This window comes from Xiphias gladius, chromosome 6 (genome assembly GCF_016859285.1).
Source record: "Xiphias gladius isolate SHS-SW01 ecotype Sanya breed wild chromosome 6, ASM1685928v1, whole genome shotgun sequence".
NCBI lineage: Eukaryota > Metazoa > Chordata > Actinopteri > Istiophoriformes > Xiphiidae > Xiphias > Xiphias gladius.
In genome coordinates this window covers 2,840,787-2,860,310 of record NC_053405.1, presented here as the reverse complement: position 1 = coordinate 2,860,310, position 19,524 = coordinate 2,840,787, and the positions used below count along the sequence as shown (strand labels likewise).

The window sequence follows — 19,524 nt, the reverse complement described above, 5'->3', positions numbered from 1 at the left end:
CTTATTTAAGTTATTGCTGTTCTTTATGGTTACAGGAGATTATAGGAGTTGTGGAGATTGTCTGTGTTTTTATATTTGATTAAGATGATGTAATTTTTGAAAATATAGATCCATAATGTAGTGATATAAGCTTAATGCTGATTACGCATGACAGTCAAGAAAATTGGCTCATTTAATCATTGTTAAAGTATGTCTACGTGTGGTCCTTGGCTGATTTACAGACCTCGCTAAACTTATCTAACCTCACAAGGACTGTGAATCAAACCTTGATACTTATTTGGTTCCATTTGGTTGGCACTAAATGTGTGTTCTATTTGCAGTCCTGTTTAGTTATTCTCTGATCCAGTAGTTCCTGATTTCAAACAAAACTTGTTTATATTAGACTGTATTATTTTTTTCAGATTCATATATGACTGCTTGTGTTTAGCCAGAACATTTCTTGAAATGTTTTCACTTTCTTTCTGGGAGATAGATAAGGTCAGTGCCCCTCTCATGTGTCTGAGTTAAGTATGAAGCTAAAGCCAGGAGGTGATCAGCTTAGCTTAGTGTAAAGACTGGAAGCAAGGGGAAACCTTTAGCCTGGCTATGTCCAAAGTACAAAATGACCCCTACAACACCTCTAAAACTCACCAATTAATAGGCTGTATTTCATTAGTTTAGTAAACAAAAATAGAAAAGTAAGTTGTGTTTTTTTTGTAGTATCCATTTCCAAAACCTCAGATATCGTATAAGCAAAACTATTAAGCATTTAAAACAATAAATGACAGATTTGCTCAAACTTATTCTGGAAACAATTTTTTGTGGGCTTTCATAAACTTCTAATATCTTGTTGTTTTAACTTACAGAGATATTGTTTTTTTTTCTCAGTTCATACTTGCAGTTACTAACGATTTTAATTTCTCGTTTGTTTGATGTTTGGTTTGCTTTTTTTGTTTCTGATTTTAAAAAGCTGTGGAAATAATTTACTTTATATAGCATGGCTATAGCAACAACCTATCAGCATGTGTTTGCATTTGCCTGAGTGGAAGAATTCCCCCTCCCTTGGTCAGCCTGAGGTTCCCCAGGTCAGCTGGTATATGTTACAGCTGATGGCTCCACTGTGATGATGGACGAGGCCACAAGCCAGTAGCCCCCCCCCCCTTTCTTCCCCACCATCATCACCACCACCACCACCACCACCACCCCCACCTCCTACCCAAAACACACACTTCCCCCTGAGCACGCCTCTCTGTGGTGATATCACCACCACTCTGGCTGACAGTGTCTGCTGATGGCACGCACCAGGGGCCTCCTTCGTCAGTATGCGGCCCCACGCAGCCATCAACCTGTCACTTCATGTCAACCAAGCTCTTCATCCACATACACACAAATGGAGCCCCTGAGTATTCCTCTAAAAAGACTGTTGCAGTTCCATCATACAGAAATACTTTCTTAATTATAATACTGTTTATTCTCTGTAATTGAACTTGCAGGCAAGTGTTAATATGATAATGACAGTATAGAACTGAAGAGCAACTGATTCTTGTTAGGCCATCTGTCATCACACATATGGTAACATCAGTTCTCTGAAGGCAGTTCTGTTTTTAGTCTCCAGGAATGAATCAAGGTCGTATGCAATATTACTTAAAGGATTCAAGGTACACATACACATACTCATGCATCCTTATAGTTCCACTAATCATTATTTTTGATCTTTAAATTAATTCAGATAACTATGTAATGGTGTAGGTGTCACTTGCAGTGATGAACCGAACAGAGAATTATTTTGAATTCTGCAGCTATGTGGAGCTTTTTAGTCTGTTTTTAAGTAGATAGTTTTACGGTATGGTTCAGTCTCATCACTGTCATCACCTCTTTCTGTGTCTGTTGGTTGTGTAAATAGGCAAATTTTTGCTAACGCCTTAACCATAACAACTTTATAAGGCAATTATGTGCGAGGGCTATGTTTCTCTGTTTGTTTTGGAGTTCATCCGCCCCCTAGTGGTGACGTTTTTAATGGCTACCATGCAAGGATGGCAGTTGTGAGAGCACCATGCATGGTATTTCATCTGAGGTTTTTTTTTTTTTTTTGATCGATTGAGGTGCTAAAATAAACAAATAAAATAAAAATGCAAGTTATAAGTGCATCAGACAAAACAGTTAAAATACAATACAGTCGTTCAGATACTGGCTTTTTGATATCAATACCAGCATTGATGTTAGTGAATATATAGTTACTGGAAATGAATAACTATGTATTATTTTTTTACATAAACATGTAACATACACAATTTATTTTATTTAAGGGTAATTTTTAATTTATTCTTTAAAGAATAAATTGGATATGTACTGAGTGGAACACTTTACTGGTGCTCTCTGGTGGATAAGCTCTGAGCTTTTTGTACAGTTTCTTGTTACTTATCAACCAACACAGACTCCTATACCAGTGCAGCTGTGATAAGCTAAAATCGGCTGATACAAATGTTGACAAAAATTGAAATACATTTATTTTCTATCATACTGTTAAATGTCAGCAGCTAACAGGAACTAAACTTGGACCCAAACTATTTCCTAGCAATGTAATTCTGATCAAATGGTCCATACTACAATATACGCACTAGTTGCATATCCATAGAGCCACTAGGTGACACATTTAACACACAGACGCACAACTAGACCCTTACAAAAGGGCAGTAATTATAAATGGATCCACATCCTGCAGCAGTGAACCCAGTAACTTTGTCCACCATCTTGAAAAAATGAGGCAAACTGAGACTTTACAAACAGAGATGGCTCTAGCATTGAGCAGTCGAATATGGAAGAGAATGAATATTTTGTGGTCTTGACGCACATTCCTCGGTCCTTAATTTTCTTAAAACAAGATGTTCACTCACAATCTAGTTGTACACCAGGAGTAGTAGTAGTATTTTTAAGGCCATGGACTGCAGTTCTCTGTTGGTAGGGTGGGGAATCAAACTCTGTTGACATCTATGGGTAGTTTGTCAGAAAGTATCACTGGATGTCAAACACGCAGAGAGGTTATTAAATCGTGGTAACTCCCCTGTTAAGTCTGATGTTGGCATGGTGCCGCTGTCTTCCGTAAGAGCGGCAGAGCAGTGGGAGTCAGAAGATGAGCCCCAGGGGACAGGAACATGGGATGGCAGGGGGGAGAAGCACTGTCAATATTACGATTTATTATCCATTGAGTCGTCCCAGGGAGGGGCAGATGGAGACCGCTGTTCTCTGAAATTAGCCGTCAGGTGTGGAGGGGGAGACTACTGGGGGATCCCTAAGAGGATGGTGGAGGGGAGGTGCGGTGCAGCGGCCTGTCAGTTGCCCCAGTCAGACGGCTGAGGATAGAGAGAGAGCATGGAAGTATCAAAGCTCTGAATTAAAGACAACTTTAGTCAGTCTAGTCCACACCGCTTAGATGAGGCTCAGCCATCTTAGGGATGTGACTGCACTTCAACATTCCCAGATCCACTTATGTGATGCTACATCTGCTGCTTAATGTTGATAAAACAGCATCTACATTAATGATTTGTCACGAGTTTTGAGTGGATTCCTTTCCCCTTTTGGACTTACAGGAGAGGATCAGACCTCTTATATTGCACAGAGGATAAGTGAGGAAAAAAAATTGCTTTTAGTGGTACCCAAAGGGGGCTGTGGCTCAGGTGGTAGAGCAGGTTTGCCGCTGATGCCTGGGTCGGCGATTTGATCCCTGGCTTCCTTGAACCCGGGTTGCGTCGGGAAGGGCATCCACTGTACCAACCTATCCCAAAGCAAATGTGTGGATGGTGATCCGCTGTGGTGACCTGTAATGGGAGCAGCCGAAAGGCGATATACACACACTTTTTTAGTGATCCTTGTGGTTTTATTTGCTCACATTTTGACATAGCTGTCAGATTTCTGCCTCCACTCCTTTACAATGGAGACGAGTGGTGTTTTGTTTGGAAAATTACATTCAAAGGATAATTACAGCTTGTAATTATCAACTTGTCTCTTTTTTTTTAAATAGCATTGGCCATCATTTTTGACAGTTCTGATAACACTGTACTCAACAAAAGTAGTCACTGGGAATATGGCCACAGGGCAAGAGACTTTCAACTTTTTCAAATGTAGATGTCTGTTGGTTTTTAAGTCTTCCACAAAAGTAAATTGAATATCTTTTGGATTTGGAATGTTGGGCTAACAAAACAAGCAAAAGATGGTCTCTGGGAAACAGTTACGGGATTTTGTCACTATTTTATGGACCAAAAGATTAGTCAAGAAAACAGTTGGCACTTTAATCAATAAAATGCCCCTATTGTATTAGGGTGGAGGTATAGATTTCAGAGACAGATACCTCAAAATCTGGATAAATAAAGCCAAAACTATATCCATGGATATATTCCACTAGACTAAGAAAATGTGTTGAACCAACCCTTTAAAGTGGATCTGGGACTAAACGGAAGGCTACTTGCAGAAGGAGCGATGAGTGCAGCGTTGAGCGACTGGAGTAGATTATCTGTGGATTCACAGCAGCGAGTCAGCAAGAGATGGATGGACGATGTGCGAGCTGCATGCGTCTGCAAACGGTGTCTTTACAGCACAGGGAGCCACTTTGCCCCCCCCCCAACATTGCAAGGCAAGCCACTGTCAAAGGTCTATTAAGGGAAGATTGAGACCCCAGGTGTATATGTGTGAGTAAGTGTGTGTTTGTGTGTGAGTGCGTGTGTTCACATGCTCATTGGTCATGGTCCTATAGTGGAAGATTGAGACCCCATTGCTCCCAGAGCCACTCGACCAACACAACCTGCAGTGGTTTACAATCAGAGCAACACCGTCCATCCATCCCTGCTGACATACACACAGACACACACACACGCTGAGATATACACACCAACAGCACAACTCACTATAGCTGTCATTAAACAGTAGCCAAGGTGGAACAGCTCTGTGACAGCATCATGGACACGCCGGGTGTCAAGATTTTTGGAACGAGGGTTTAGAGGCAGATTGAGGTGCGGGTTAGGGATGCATGTGGGATAGTGTGAGTGGGGTGTAAGAGGTTGTGGGGTAAGAATCGTGGCAGCACCTTTGACAAGCCCTATTTGTCATCTGCCAGGACGCCCAAATAGCTCTGACTGCAATACAGATGGACTGTGGGGAAAAAAGTGACTTCAAGCCAGGCAACTAATCCTGTACAAAACACCAACCCCACCCCCACCTGTACCCATATAGTCCAGCTCTCCTTCTTGTGCTGTCTGTCTTTTTTTCCTGGGTTTCTCTTTCATAACCCACCACACACCTAATACTCCCACAGATCCGGGTCTGAGTGAAATGGCTGAAATGAATGTCAACACATTGAGAATATTTTTTCTGATATTGATACATAGCATAGTGTCACGTGTAAATCTGCAAAATCACCTATAAAATAATCAAAGTGATCTTCAGTACAGGCCCATATGTTGCACTGTTCCACATCAGACAAAACTTCACATGTAAAACTAAAACTTATACAAGCTGATAAATGATTTGTTAGTTTTAAATTGCAATGAGCTTGGATTAATTGAAGGATAATAAAAGGATGTGTAAAAATAATATAGTGAATTGCTGAGACATGGGAACACAGCAACACCACTAAAACAAAGTCAGATGGGGCAAGAAAGGTTGTAAACTTGCGAACAGGTTATCAGCCAGAATATCTAAACCACTTTGCTTGGAGGTAAAACTGAAAGCGAGTACACATGAAATGTTGGTAAAAATCTGTAGCAGTAAAAAAAACTAGGACAATACAAAAACTGTAAAACAATAACACAGTATGGTAATATCATCAATAAATGACAAAGGGTAATACAAGATGAGGTGTACCGTCGTAGCAAAATAATTTACAAGGCAAAGGCATAGAAAGTCATGACACAAAGTGAAGGGGCATTTCCCTTCAAGTCCATGATTTTTGTATATCGGGACATTTCAGATGGTTTTATTGCACCATTGCCATTTACAAAAAGGAGATGAGGGCAGCTGTGTTTAAATCAAAAACACTGTTCAAAATTTCTCTGTGGTCAGTTTATATCAAGATTAAGTCAGTTTCAGTGAAAGCCATCATCTGCTAACGTAGCATCAAGCAGATGTGTAACAATGGTTACTTGCAGTTCAACATATCTTGTGCTCCTGTATAGTACAGTTAAAATACTGGACCTTTGTCTTGGCTGTCCTCTCGCAATTTTAATGATTTTTTCCATCAAAATTGTTTATCTTTCCCAATTAAGATAGTTAAAACAGGGTATAGCGCAGAGTTGTAAACCTAGAACCTTAGCACAGACATTGTGTTCCTCTTCCTGAGTGTACATGCGCATGTGTGTGTGCTTGTGGGTATGTGTATTCCCTGAACATACAGTCAGTATTTCAGCAGCCCCCCCAGCTCCGTGATTTGTTCAACAGTAAATGTTTATCTGAGAGGAATTCTCCAGCTGATCCAGAGCTGCATCCCAGCCGAAAAATGAAACCAGCGCCTCAGGGCGGAGTAAGAGAAAAGGGGAGGAGTGGAGAGAGAGAGAGGGAAGGTGAAATGTGTAGAAGTGGAAATCGAATCATTTTATTGTTTGTTATTGCAGCCCTCGTGGTCACGGTTTGTTATTGGACGCTAATTAAAATGGAAACAATCCTGATAATTGGCAATTAAAGACTTGTGAAATGAGCTCCTCACCGGGTGTATAAATTCATTTGTTATCCCTCTCTCGCAAATCTCTTCACTGTCTTTTCTTTACTCATTAGAGAGACAGTGCTGTCACTGACCACTGCAGTGAATGATTGGTAGAAGGGGGGAAAAGGTAGTGAAGATAATGACTCTTTGTATTTGTTTTTTTTTTTTGTTTTTGTCGAATAATTTCAATGACTATGTTGAGCAACGGATACATGTTGCATTAAATCTTGCTTTTCAGGCTGAAGCAGTGGAAGGTTTTTACCTTTTCACAAAATACTGTGCATGTAGTTGCAAATTAATTCATAAAAGGCTTTTTACAAATCTGTGAAAGCTCGTCAATAAGGATATTTCTGGTTTACTACGACTTGGATCATATTTCTATAGGTTTGGCCATTATAACATTTTACAGAACAAATGAGAGAGATCTGGGAACATGGTCAGGAGGCAAGAAATCTGAGCAGACCCTCAGGTTAGCCAAACTAAATTCTGTCAGGAGAGACTTCATTGAAATAAGGGCTTAAAGAATTATTAAAAAGGACTTCATTTGGTAGTGTGCACAAAAGGAACCATTGAAGAGAGAGAGTGTTTGTGAAGTCATCGTTTTAAGCATGTAGTCATGCCGTGAGCAGTACTGGATTGGTAGCGATGAAAATGTGAAGAATAGGCCAAGCTGAAGAATTAGATGGTTGGTGATCTGATGGCACGTGATGGCGGAGGCTGCTCACATCGATCGGACACTGAAATGACAGCTGCCACCAGCGGAGAAAGGAACAGTTTGACAGGTGAGATAATTGGCTCACAGAGGTCGTGGCAAATTCTGGTCGGTTGTAGTGAAAGGTGTGAATGCCACCAGTCACTTGGATCGAACTTTCTCTAAAGTTGCTTTTGAACAGCAAACAAAGCAAACCAAAATTCTCCTACCCAAAAGTTGGGTGAGTGTTTCTATGGAAGCCCAATGTTCATGCTACATGATGTTTTCTCCTATCGCTAGTGGGTATCGTGCTCTGCTGTCATAAATCTTCTGAACCCTCTGACACGTGACATCATTCTCTAGCTCTGACCTCATTTTAAACTACCTGTAAATCTTACACTCACCCAAGCAAAGAACAGATACTTGGCGGTATGACCTGGCCTTACATCTACTTTGTGTCTGCTCAGGTTAACCTACACTGGCCGACCCCACTGGTTTGAATGAATTTACTTGAATTTCATGGCTTGCTTGGTTGTCCAACTTCCATCACTTTGTATCTGGTACCACTAGTCTTACAGTCACTAATGAGAAACTCCTCTGAGATAAGAAACTTTTTATGAATCATGTTCAGTGACCTGTCCTACCATAGAAAAGAACATAGTTTCAATATAAAGTAGCGTGTGAGTGTAACAGTGCAGGCAAGTCTTACAGGGTCATCAGGTGGGCACACTCTAAATAAATGTACGGTTTGACACAGTCTTCTACAACTACTCACAGTAACCCTACATTTCAGACTTCAGTAGAAAGGGTCCTGGCTCATGTAGTCTTTAATCTTGGTGAACAGGGACTTAGATGATCCACAATGCAAATTCTCTTCTATGTGCCAGTGCGTCAGCCAGCCCAGGCCATCATAAAACAACATGATGGATACACAGCCAAATAAATAAATAAATAAAAATACTTAGTCCTCTTTTTTTTTTTTCTTTTTTTTTTTTTTTCTATTCCTATCTCTCAACTCTTACGCCTCTTCTCTGATGGATCTGTAAAATGATATAACGAATGAGAGTCGGGCGAGAGGGATGGAGGCAGCGAGGAAAGAGACGGAGGATATGATTTATTAGGCTCATAAAAATTCTGCCTTTGTTATTCCCTCTCATTTTTATATGTGAAGCTTATTAAAGAGCACACCTGCCAGAGTCCTCAGACAAACTTGCTTGTGTGCGTGCGTGCGTGCATTCGTGCGAACGTACTCATAATTTTATGCATCCGAAATGATGTGTATATGTTGACCATTGCTTCAGTTTCATATGTGATCAGATTTTCATTTACAAATTTTCATAGTGATCAGTCAACATTGCTGTCCTCAGGTTTCGCCTCGTCCTCCCACGGTAGCCCCACCTCCCAGCGGGTGTTCAGGACACGCTACAAGATGGTGACCCACTCGGGCACCAGCACTGCGCACACCCTCCTCTACAACCCCGCCCTCTCCTGGAGAGCAAAGAGGATCCAGTCTGCCAGGTAATCCACAAAGACAAATACACACACACATACACACACACACCTCCTGCAGGTCTGGGTTTAATGTGTCTCAATGGCTAATATCCTTCAGTGCAGAGCACTGCCCCGTCTTTTGTCAGCCTCATGTGTAGCAATAGTGGAAGAGGTCGGAAATTTATGGTGCTCATTTTTACACAGTAGATAACCCAGAGAATAAACCATTTACAGCAATGTGCTACTCACATTAATTTACACCAGCAGGGAAAGCGTCTCACCTAGGACAGATACAGTCAGAGGGAAGGCTGGGTGGGTCTGTTTCTTAATGTCATTATAGCGCCCATCTCCTCCTCTTTTTGCTTACCTTCATTTATCTAACTTGAATCCCCTCTGTCTCAGTACTCATCCTCTTTCGTTCTTTCATTCTCACTCAAGATATAAACAACCAGTGAGTTTTGATTTCACAGTAACTACTTTAGGGCTGTGGCTAATAAGTATTTTCATGGTTAGTTAATCTCACGTTTTTGTTTTTTTTTAAATAAATTTTGTCCATAAAATGTCATAAAATAGCGAAATGTCCATCACAATTTCCAAGAGCCCAAAGCGTCGTCCTTAAATTGCTTGTTTTGTCTGACAAATGGTTCAAAAATCGAAAATGAATTCAATTTACAATTATGTAAAACAGTGAAAAACAAGCAATGCTCACATCTGAGAACTTTGAACCAGAGAATAATTATCATTTGTGCATGATGAATGACTTAAATGTTTAGTTGTTTAGCAAAATTGTTGTCAACAATTTTTTTTATCTCACCTATCAATTAATCAACAAATCATGTCAGCAACAGTCTCTAAATAAAGGAATATGGAATCCTGTATCGTTTAAAAAATACATGTTTTTAGCCCAAAAACATATACAGCTGAATAGATCTTTTTTTTTTTTTTTTTTTTTTGTGATATGACTGGTTGTGGTGATGAGTAGACGGTTAATTAATGTTTATGAAGAGGCCATCATTGGGTGATGGACGTTAAGTTAAAGCCTCATTCGTGGCTTTATCACGATGAAAAAGAAACGCTACAGTGAACATTTATTAAACGAGTGGCGTTGAGCTTTTTCCCCCTGCAGTGGCTACATACTGTTTGAACTTTGGTTGTGAGAGCTCTGACGGGGTTGTTGTGTTTGGTTTTGATAATCTGTTAATGTGGAGAGAATTAGCAGGATTCTCTCCCTGGAAACTGGCTGCAGTATGACTACACTGTCACACACACATACACAACAAACATGAAGGTTGAAAATGACATCAGTGTAGCTTTGTGTACCCTGCGTATTGTTTTATTGGTAAAAGAGCTTTGTAGGGCTGCAACTGACAATTCTTCTCAGTATCGATAAATCTGTTGATATATATATTTTTGAATGTGTAATAGCTTACTGTATAAAATATAGGAAAATTGTGAACAATATTCCTAACAAACGCCCACACTCCCAGTTGGCATATTCAATTTTTTTTTTCTTTTTTTTTTTTTCTTTTGTTCAACCAACAGTCCAAAACCCAAAGGTATTTTAAAAAAAAAGATATAAAACAAGAAAATGCTGACATTTCTGAAAGTGGAACCAGCAAATGTTTGACTTTTTTGCTAAATTCAGACATGACATGAATTAACTAATTAATCATTTCAGCAATAGTGCCATGCTATCATTGTAAATATTTTAGATATTTTACATTTATTAAATTCTGAAAATATTGATATTTGAAATAATATTAATAATAATATTAATAATATAATGTGTGCTCTTTAAAGGGTTAGTTCATCCAGTTTACAAAAACATGTAGTTTCTCTCTTACTCATTGTGATATCTAGCTATGCACATAATGTCATTGTAATGTCGTGAGGTTTTGAGACATCCAGATTTGAAACTTTGGCCGCAGGAGACAATGTCCCAGTTCTTGAGTATCATCCACAAGCCTCACTGTAAACAGATTTCATATAGGGACTGTTTCTTTGTTAGAAAGTAGTTCCAACTATGTATGGGGCTAAAGGCCACTAGTGGTAAGTGCAAAAATATGTCATCTTTATAATTTGGATGAACTGATCCTTTAAGTTGTTATTCATTTGGGTAGCCATTAAAAATTAAAGCTTTTGTGCATGGGGGGGGGGGTTCATTTGTGTAATCCAGCTTCCGTGAGACAGAGGACCCTGGACTGTGGCTGGACTCAGCCTCTGGTGACTTATTACTATTCATTTAGCTGCTGCAGTAAATATTGATTCATCAAGGGATTTTCAATTTGAGCCCTGTGACATCTTGTGAAATATGACCAAGTGTGTAGAAGAGAGGAAAGAGATAGGGAAGGAGGGGGACAGGTCGGGTCCCCAGGGATTGGGGATCACCCCCCTCACCCACTCCCCCACTCTTTTCTCATGCTTATCTATCTGTTTTAACTCCACTCCGCTCCCTCCACTTTTATCAATTTGAGTGGAGCATGAGCCCATATTCTCTGCTCTTAACTACTGAGTGCTGCTCTTCATCTTCGGCCTATCAGACCCACTGATCCCTGACCTCATAGCCGAATATATATTATAATATGTAATATATATATAATATTATACCAGAACCAGCTCGTGAAGGCATTGTTTTGATTTTTAGATGGGCTGGTTATTTGAACTACCAAGATCCTTTTTTTTTTTAATTCTTTTCTTTCAGAAATATAAACACGTCTTTCTACGAAATCCTTTCTTTCATTCAACAGAAAACAGCCAAAGTTCTCAAATGTCAAACACAAGCATGCATGCAAGGGTAGAGACAGGACCAAAAAGAGGCATGTTATACAGCAATATTATGGTGGGATTACAGTTGTTTAGTCCGCACCAGAGTTCAATTGACAACTTTTACAGCAGCCCAGACCAATTGCACGAAATGGGAAAACGCACAAGAGTTCATTTTTACCGAACCAAACAGGTGTGAAAGAACCCTAAACTCTGCAAAATTTAGATTTTAACCAGGAGTTATCTGATCAATGATAATCAATAAGATAAAAGATCAATAAGATAAAACCATACCAGAAGGAAGTGATCAGGGAATAATAGCAAGATTATCAATCGGACTTTACATTCTGTGCCAGCTTTTGGTACTGAACTGTCATTGACACATTCTTGTTGGTATAAAATAAGGTAAATCAAGAGAGAAAATCAGGCTGCTCTACTAAGATGGTCACAGGCAATTCAAGATATGTACAACTGGCATGCTTCTCTAGGGTCTCAAGAGCTCTGAAGGGCATTTCGTTTATTTCATTCATTTATTTTTTCATTTATTAATTCATTAAAGCTTTTATTTATACACGGTGTTCCACTGGCGGATGCCACATCTATTTTGCATGGAGTCACTTGCAGTAGAGTAAAAGCAGAATTACTACTCATTGCAGTTGTAGAAAACTTGATTTGCATAGTTGATTTCTTACCAAAATGACAAAGTATTTTAAAGAGAAAAGAACCAAACACTAAAATCAAAGGCAAATTAAAGCACAATCATGATGCACAAAAAGGATAGATATAGTTTTAGAGGAACATATAAAATGGTGAGTTTTTCTGAGATTAAAACTGTTGTTTTTTTTAATACTGCAGAAATGATCTAAGATGCTGTTACATAGTGTCATTCAGTGTCATTCAGTAGTAACTGTCATTTTGTGTGTTTTGGTGTTAATTGAAGGGATCGCATTTTAATACCAGGTGGTCTTCATTGGGCTCTGACCCCAGCTCAGTAAACATTACTCTTTACTGTACAGTTGACAAAAAAAAGAAGACAGAGGGCCCATTTTTTTCCTGTTTATTCACAATAGTTTGTCGTCCTTAAATACCTAATTAATGATACACTTTCGCATCATACTGACCAACCAGTCTAACTGAACCCCTTTTTTATCCTGCTGGTTGTGGCCATTGCCTCTTCCCAGGCCCACAGGAAGTGAGACTCTCCCTACCCAGCATGCTATGCTCTCCACCTGGTATCAGCCACAGCTAGGGTGGTGGTTGATTTAGTGCTGGGCAGCAGTAGGAAGGGGCGGTGGAATCGGCTGCAGTATTTCAGCCCCCACCACCCGAAAATAGATATAATCTCAACATTAACTCCATTAATAGTAGCACGAGTCTAATTAAGAAAGCCGTAAAGCATGCACACTGCAGGATAAATTACAGCCCAATCCTTTCTTCATCTCTCACACACAACCCCTATTTTTCTCTCCCCTGTCCCTTCTTTTATGTGTATCCACGTGCTCAGTTGCTATTTTTTCATTTTGCCTTTTCTCTTTCTCTTTCTTTTAATAAAATTTAACAAGAATTTTGTGTCACATCTTCCATATGACTGTTTGTCTGTTTCTTGTCTTCCACTTGCCCTCTCTCTTTTTTCTGCCATAAATGTTAAATTCAATTCAATTCAATTTTATTTATATATTGCCAAATCATAAAAGAGGTTATCTCAGGGCACTTTTCATATAGAGCAGGTCTAGACCGTAGTCTTCATAGTGATATTTACAGAGACCCAACATTCCCCCATGAGCAAGCACTTGGCCACATTGGCCATGAAAAACTCCCTTTTAACAGGTAGAAACCTGGAACAGAACCCGACTCATTGTGGACGGCCGTCTGCCTCGACCCCAACATGGCAAGACACCCCAAGCCCTAATATGTATACTATTTTTGAGTGTATGCAGCTACACAATCTCTCACACACACACACACACACACACACACACACACACACATTCAAACACTCGGTCCAGGCGCTCATCTCCTTTAGTGCTTCGGTATCGATCAGTACAGGATGTAAGAGACTGTGCAATAAAGTGAAGCAGCGCTCCCTCTTCTTCACTTCTCTCCTCCTTTTCCCGCATTCACTCCCCCATTCATCCCCCTTTATACCCCAATTCATTCATTTACTCATTACTTATCACATTAGTCATCTGTCTCCTACAGTCGCATGTTATGAGCCTCTTCTGTTGCCGTTCACACTGTACACTGCACAGATACTCCGTGGCTTGCCTTAAAAGAGGATTTTGTTCATTACAGTCGGCTCCCTTTAAGTTGGATTTGCTAGGATCATGATGCGTAATGACAGTGCTTTGGTTTCCTTTAAATGCCTGAGGAAGAGCAGCAGCCTTTACTGTTGGAATTAGCCAGATGACTATTTTTGCCGTGCTCTGATTCGAGGGTAACTGTTTCCCAATATGAGCCTACTAATGCTTGGGTTGCAGACAAATAGACGAGGGCAGCATTATTCTGAGCAGTCGCGCGACCCTCCAAATTCTTCCCTGTCACTAAAACAAAAGTCGGATCATTCATCAACAGCGCCGGTAGTGCTGAATCGCACTCTCCTTTATCTGTGCATCGCATGGTCAGAGCAGTCCACGCTCACACACATAAACACTAGCACATATACATGCAGACTTGTCTCAGGAGAGTTTCTCTCTGCCCTTGCCTCCTCCCTTATTTCTTCCTTTTTCCCACAATATTTTTTCCTTTATTTTTTGTGGACTTTCTCTTTTATAACACACCTAAACGGGTGTCAAGTACACAAACTGTATTTCAGGACTGAAACAATTAATAATTAATTGATTAGTCATGAAAAGAAATTTAATGAAAACAACAAGTTTGATTCACGGATTCACGGTATCATTCATCGGTGCTGTCTAGACAACTAGTGCTGACAATCGTATGTCATTTGAAGACCGTGAAGTTAACATCCATATTGAATGAAGACTGGATGTAAGAAATGCAGTCCTGTCATTACCCTGCTGCACAAAAACAGGTTGAACTGGTGTATAAAAAGGCTCGTGAGTCCTAAACTGTTAGCCCAATATGGATGTTAACACTTTTTTTTCTTTTGCTTCAAATCCAGTTTTCTCTGGAATACAGAGCCAAAAAACAGAAAATGCTTACAGACTCCAACTTACAGCCCTTATGGAAAATATCTGCTTTGGCAGCTGTATGTTTCACTCTCTGACCAGCTAGTCTCTAACTTAATCAGTCTGCCAAGTTATGTACACTGGGTTTGTTTTGCTGTGACTTTGAGAGGGAACCATAAAGTAAATGTACCTTAAAACCAAAAAAAAGAGCTTAAAATAAAACAACAAACATTTGTTTGTCAAACATCGTTAATATCATTCTATATCAACAAATCGTTGATAGAGAAAATATTGATTAGTGGAGCTTTAAGTAGTTTGACAGTTTGGATAATGATTGTTTGGAAGTTTCCCTCAGGCCTTGTAGACGAGGGGAAGGTGGTGTTATATCGAACAATGGACAACATTAAAAAGGGCTTCCTGAAACAACTTGGCTGTCCAGCAGGGGAGGATTTGTGCATCAGACCGGCCTGGAGGCTCTCTGATAACAGATATCCCTCTGTAGGTCAAGGGCATCACGAGGAACTGGCCAAGGAGAGTCTGGAGGCAGGAGGAAAAACTCTGCCTCTCTCTGATGTTTTGAGTTTAATGTTCTCCACTGTTTGTTTCTGTTCTTCCTTCCTCTCCTCCTCTCTCATTACAGGCAGATTACTTTATTGCGTAGATAACTGCTCCCACAGAGGCTGTTTAAGCTAATAGTGTTAGACCCCAGGCTAAAACTCATTCAAATGGCTGTATGTCTCACATTGGTCTGGTTATTAGAGTGTGTGTATACAAGCAAGAACTCACACACAGTAAAGCCTAAGAACTTTATATGGTAAATGCACAAATGAGGCTCTCAAACATACAATTTCACTGACCAAAACCATTGACACCTGATTGTACCAAATCTTTGCTTATTCTTTCCTACATTTTGCAGTTTAGGCAGAATTTTGGAGTGGTTTAGCTAAAAATGTAGTAATATTGATGCCTTTTCCAGACCAGAGTAAGGACCAAACACTGTAGCAAAGACTAACTGATTCAGATGGTTTGAGATCAGTTCCAGTCAAACTGTGGTATAATTTGTGTGGAGAACAGAACTGCTTTGCTTGCAAAAAACTGAGAGATAAAATAGCTCTACTGATGTATTAGCAAAGAATGACATTCAAACCCAATTTGCTTTTGTGTTGTTGTGCCCCCCCCATTTGCACCTAAGTGAGGTTAGTGCACAGGTGTCGTTTGGAGGCATTGCACGGTTGTTTAGTTTAATACTTGTACATGTTTGCACATGTTTAATACATGCCACCCACCTCTCTACCCATATTTTGTATCTGCTTCTCAATTTGTTGTCATATAAAGATTAAAATGCCAAACAGTAACATAAAAAAACTGCACCAACGTATTTTCCTGTCAGCAGTAATGAATTTGCACTATTAGGAGGAAAACATAGAAATGTTTCTCAGATTGAAACAGGTGTATAAGCAGGACAGTCACTCTGAGATTTGGACGCAAAAACATGTACCCAATGTGAAAACTTCCTAACAGACTGAATGTTACACCCCATTCACCCCCCTGACTGCAGCCCTGTGTCAGGGTTAACTCTCGTCTGTGTTAACTGTTCATGTCATATCCCCATTAACCTCCATTGTGGCTCCCCAGGCCACCCGGTCCTTGTTTAAGCCTCCCTGGGTGGCAGTCAGTGCTCCAACATTAGCCTCCATTACCGCTCCCCTGGCTGCAGTTGCCCTGTGTAGGGCAGCCACTGATCAGTGAAACTGAGTGTCTTTGCCTCTGAGTTATGGCACGCAGTCAGGTAGACCGTGCACGTGAACGCAGCTGATGGCTGATATCTGCTCCCTTTTTTTCTTATTTGCAGCAGCTCTCCGCGGGCCGCAGCGTGCTAAGCGTCTGTGTCAGTTGTTTTGTGTGCGGCGTGCGTTTGGGGTAACCCTCTCTTTTCTCTGTAATGGGAGGCATGAACTCTCGCTCTAAACCCATTTCCAGCCCATCTGAAATACGGCAGCAAATTACCTCCAGTGGCGCCCTGCACACCAGCCCCAATCCGCACCAAATAGAAGTGACAGGACAGCGCAATTTATCGCCATAACCCCTGCACCACCCAACATCCCCGCACACGCTGCAGGCTCGCACAGACACACACACACGCACACACACACACACACAAGTCTACTCAGTGATTCCTGAATGGTGAGAATACGCATGTGTGTAGAGGCCTGTGATTGTGTGTACTGTACATACTGTAGCAGAAGTGTGTTGTGATACTGTGTGTGTGTGTGTGTGTGCGTGTGTGATCTCTACACTCCAGTGTAGGGGCCAACCTCGCTGCTCTGGCCCCCTGCCCTGCCTATTATCTCATTGATTTCCTCCTCTCCTCTTTTCAATTCTCTCCATTTCCACACTGCCGTCCTTTCCATTAGAGGAGCAATTTAACAGAGTGCTGTGACATGGGAGGGAGAGAGAGAGAGAGAGGGAGGGAGGGGAGAGAGGGGAGACTAGAGGACAGGAAACATGAAGTGAGGAGGGAAGATATAGTGGAAGAGCTGGAGGAAAGACGGGCAAAAGAGGGGTGGAACCGAGGGAGAGATGAGCAGATACAATAATATTATTCCAGCATGGCTGAACATTTCACAGTTTGTGAACTGAGCTGAACGGATACTTATAGTCATTCCAAGTTGTAATAAACTGGAAATATCTTCTTATTGACTGCATGAATATATGACTTAAATATGACTTCCAAAGATGTTTGCTTCTCTGTTATTTAATCTTTCTCTCTCCTTCTCTGCCTTTCTTGTCCCTCACAGGAGTTTCCTTCAGAGCCGTCTTCGAGCTCCCCACGACAGACACCCATCATCCACCCAGCACTGGAGAGGAACTGGCATGTGCTGGATTGGTGGTTCCCTGTACCGGGTGTCAGCCAATAAGCTATCCCGCACTGTGGCGTCCAACATGTCGATCGGTCGAACAGGTACGCTGACCATCGCCGCACCAATCATCATCATCATCATCAACCATGGCAACAAAGTGTACAGATGTTGTGCTGTTCCACAGCTGACTTGAGGTGATTGCACAGATGAGGCGTGGAAATTTAAAATTCACTCAGTAATTTAACTTGACTTATTTCTAGTAAATAATTATGAAGAGAAAAGATACACATACTTGATGAGCTTGCACTTTAAGCTTTTAATATTTCGTGATGTATATTTTATATCAGTCATTCAAATAACTAGTTACGCATCTTGAACATTGAGTCTGTATGTTTTTCCTTTCTTTTTATAATTTATAGGGAAAATTTGCTTGACAAAAAAAAAACACAGTCAACTTTTAATGAATCCGATGCATTTTGAGCAGAAAAAAAGAGTAAAGAGCAGAGTTTTAGAAGATAATACTAGAGCTGCAGAACCACTGTCAAAATGCTCACATCTCTTGTACAGTCAAAGTTCATTCATGAATAGAGGGTTCAACTCTTTCGAGTCTTTCATCAGCCGTTAAAAAAGAAAATCAAGACTAAACCTGAGGTTGCATTTATATTCTCAACTCACAGAATTTTCAGACGAATGTAACTGACTGAATCTGAACGTAAATAGTAATTCTCTCTCAATCAGTAATTTCTGCATTTATAGTGCACAAGTATGCTCAAGCGTTGAAATCTATTGGGGATTTGAATTTGAATCAGCTGATATATGTGCATTAATTCAAATTCTTGTTGTGGTAAAAGCACATCAGATCAAAAGGTTTTTGGTCAGTGCACAAATGTAAATTTCAAGTTTGTACATTCAAGACTAAAGCTGGATATCATTTGAACAGTTGGAATCTGACCAGTCATTCAATAGTAGCATTTGATACTTAATCATTTTTGATAGTTAGTGCTCGGGGAAAAAAAGAGGCACTGAGGTTCAGTACTCTGCCGTATTCAGGACATGCCTTGTGAGTACAGGGCAGTAAATCTGTGTGAAACCCAAAGGTGATACAAGGGTGTTTATTCATGTTTGCAGCTACAGCTCTGTCCACATGCTCTCTAATGGACTTAGTAGAGCTGGCTGGATTTGCCATCTGAAATAATAAAGTTGTCATCTGTCAGAGCAGCGAGGGGGAGGGTCTGGAGAACTGGATGGTGCAGATTAAAGCCCAGATCTGCCTCTAACTCCTTCACACTTCTCTCGTACACATTCTATAGCAAATACACCTGCAGAAATTGAAGAGCCCCACTCTGTTAAACTCGTGACCGGCATCCCAACACACACATGCCTACATCCCACAGAAACAAGCCTCAGGTGTCCTCTCAGCAGGAGTTGTGATTTCATATCTCCCCCAGCAAGCTTCACATTTGTTCTTGGTCCGGAGCCATCGGGCTGTAATCCTGCTGTACATAAATCATACCACAGCGCACACTTGATAAGAGCCTTAACAGTCAAAACAGTTCCAAAATTAGAGGTCTGAATAACATCAACTGTCATCTGTAACCCCAACCTCCTCACCTCCATGTCCTCTTCTCCACTGTCTGTGGAGTGCATTGGGTACATAGTGTTTACGATGTTCTCAAACAGAGCGGGACCTCACGTTTGGGTTTGGCACCCATGTGTCAAACCACCACAGTATAAATAACATGTCGCGTTTTTAATGCAGCTGTCTGCACAAACACTCAGACAGCTTCTGTTTTAGTCATATCTGATGTGGATAGTTAGTATAGTATTTTTTAGAGAGATGTATGGAGTATAACACCAATAGGAAATGATAAATTTCCTAATGGTGTGAATAAATCAAAAGAAAAATGAAAAACCGACCCCCAC

The 19,524-nt window shown here is 40.6% G+C and overlaps 1 protein-coding gene across 1 annotated transcript in view; it reads left to right on the top strand.

Moving 5' to 3' along the window:
* The window catches only part of zc3h3 (zinc finger CCCH-type containing 3), a 65,828-nt gene that overhangs the window by 30,003 nt on the left and 16,301 nt on the right, over positions 1-19,524 (top strand). Inside the window, exons 4-5 of the mRNA XM_040129602.1 lie at positions 8,726-8,876; positions 17,539-17,702. Of these exons, the coding sequence (XP_039985536.1) occupies positions 8,726-8,876; positions 17,539-17,702 (315 nt within the window). The remainder of the gene's footprint in view (positions 1-8,725; positions 8,877-17,538; positions 17,703-19,524) is intronic.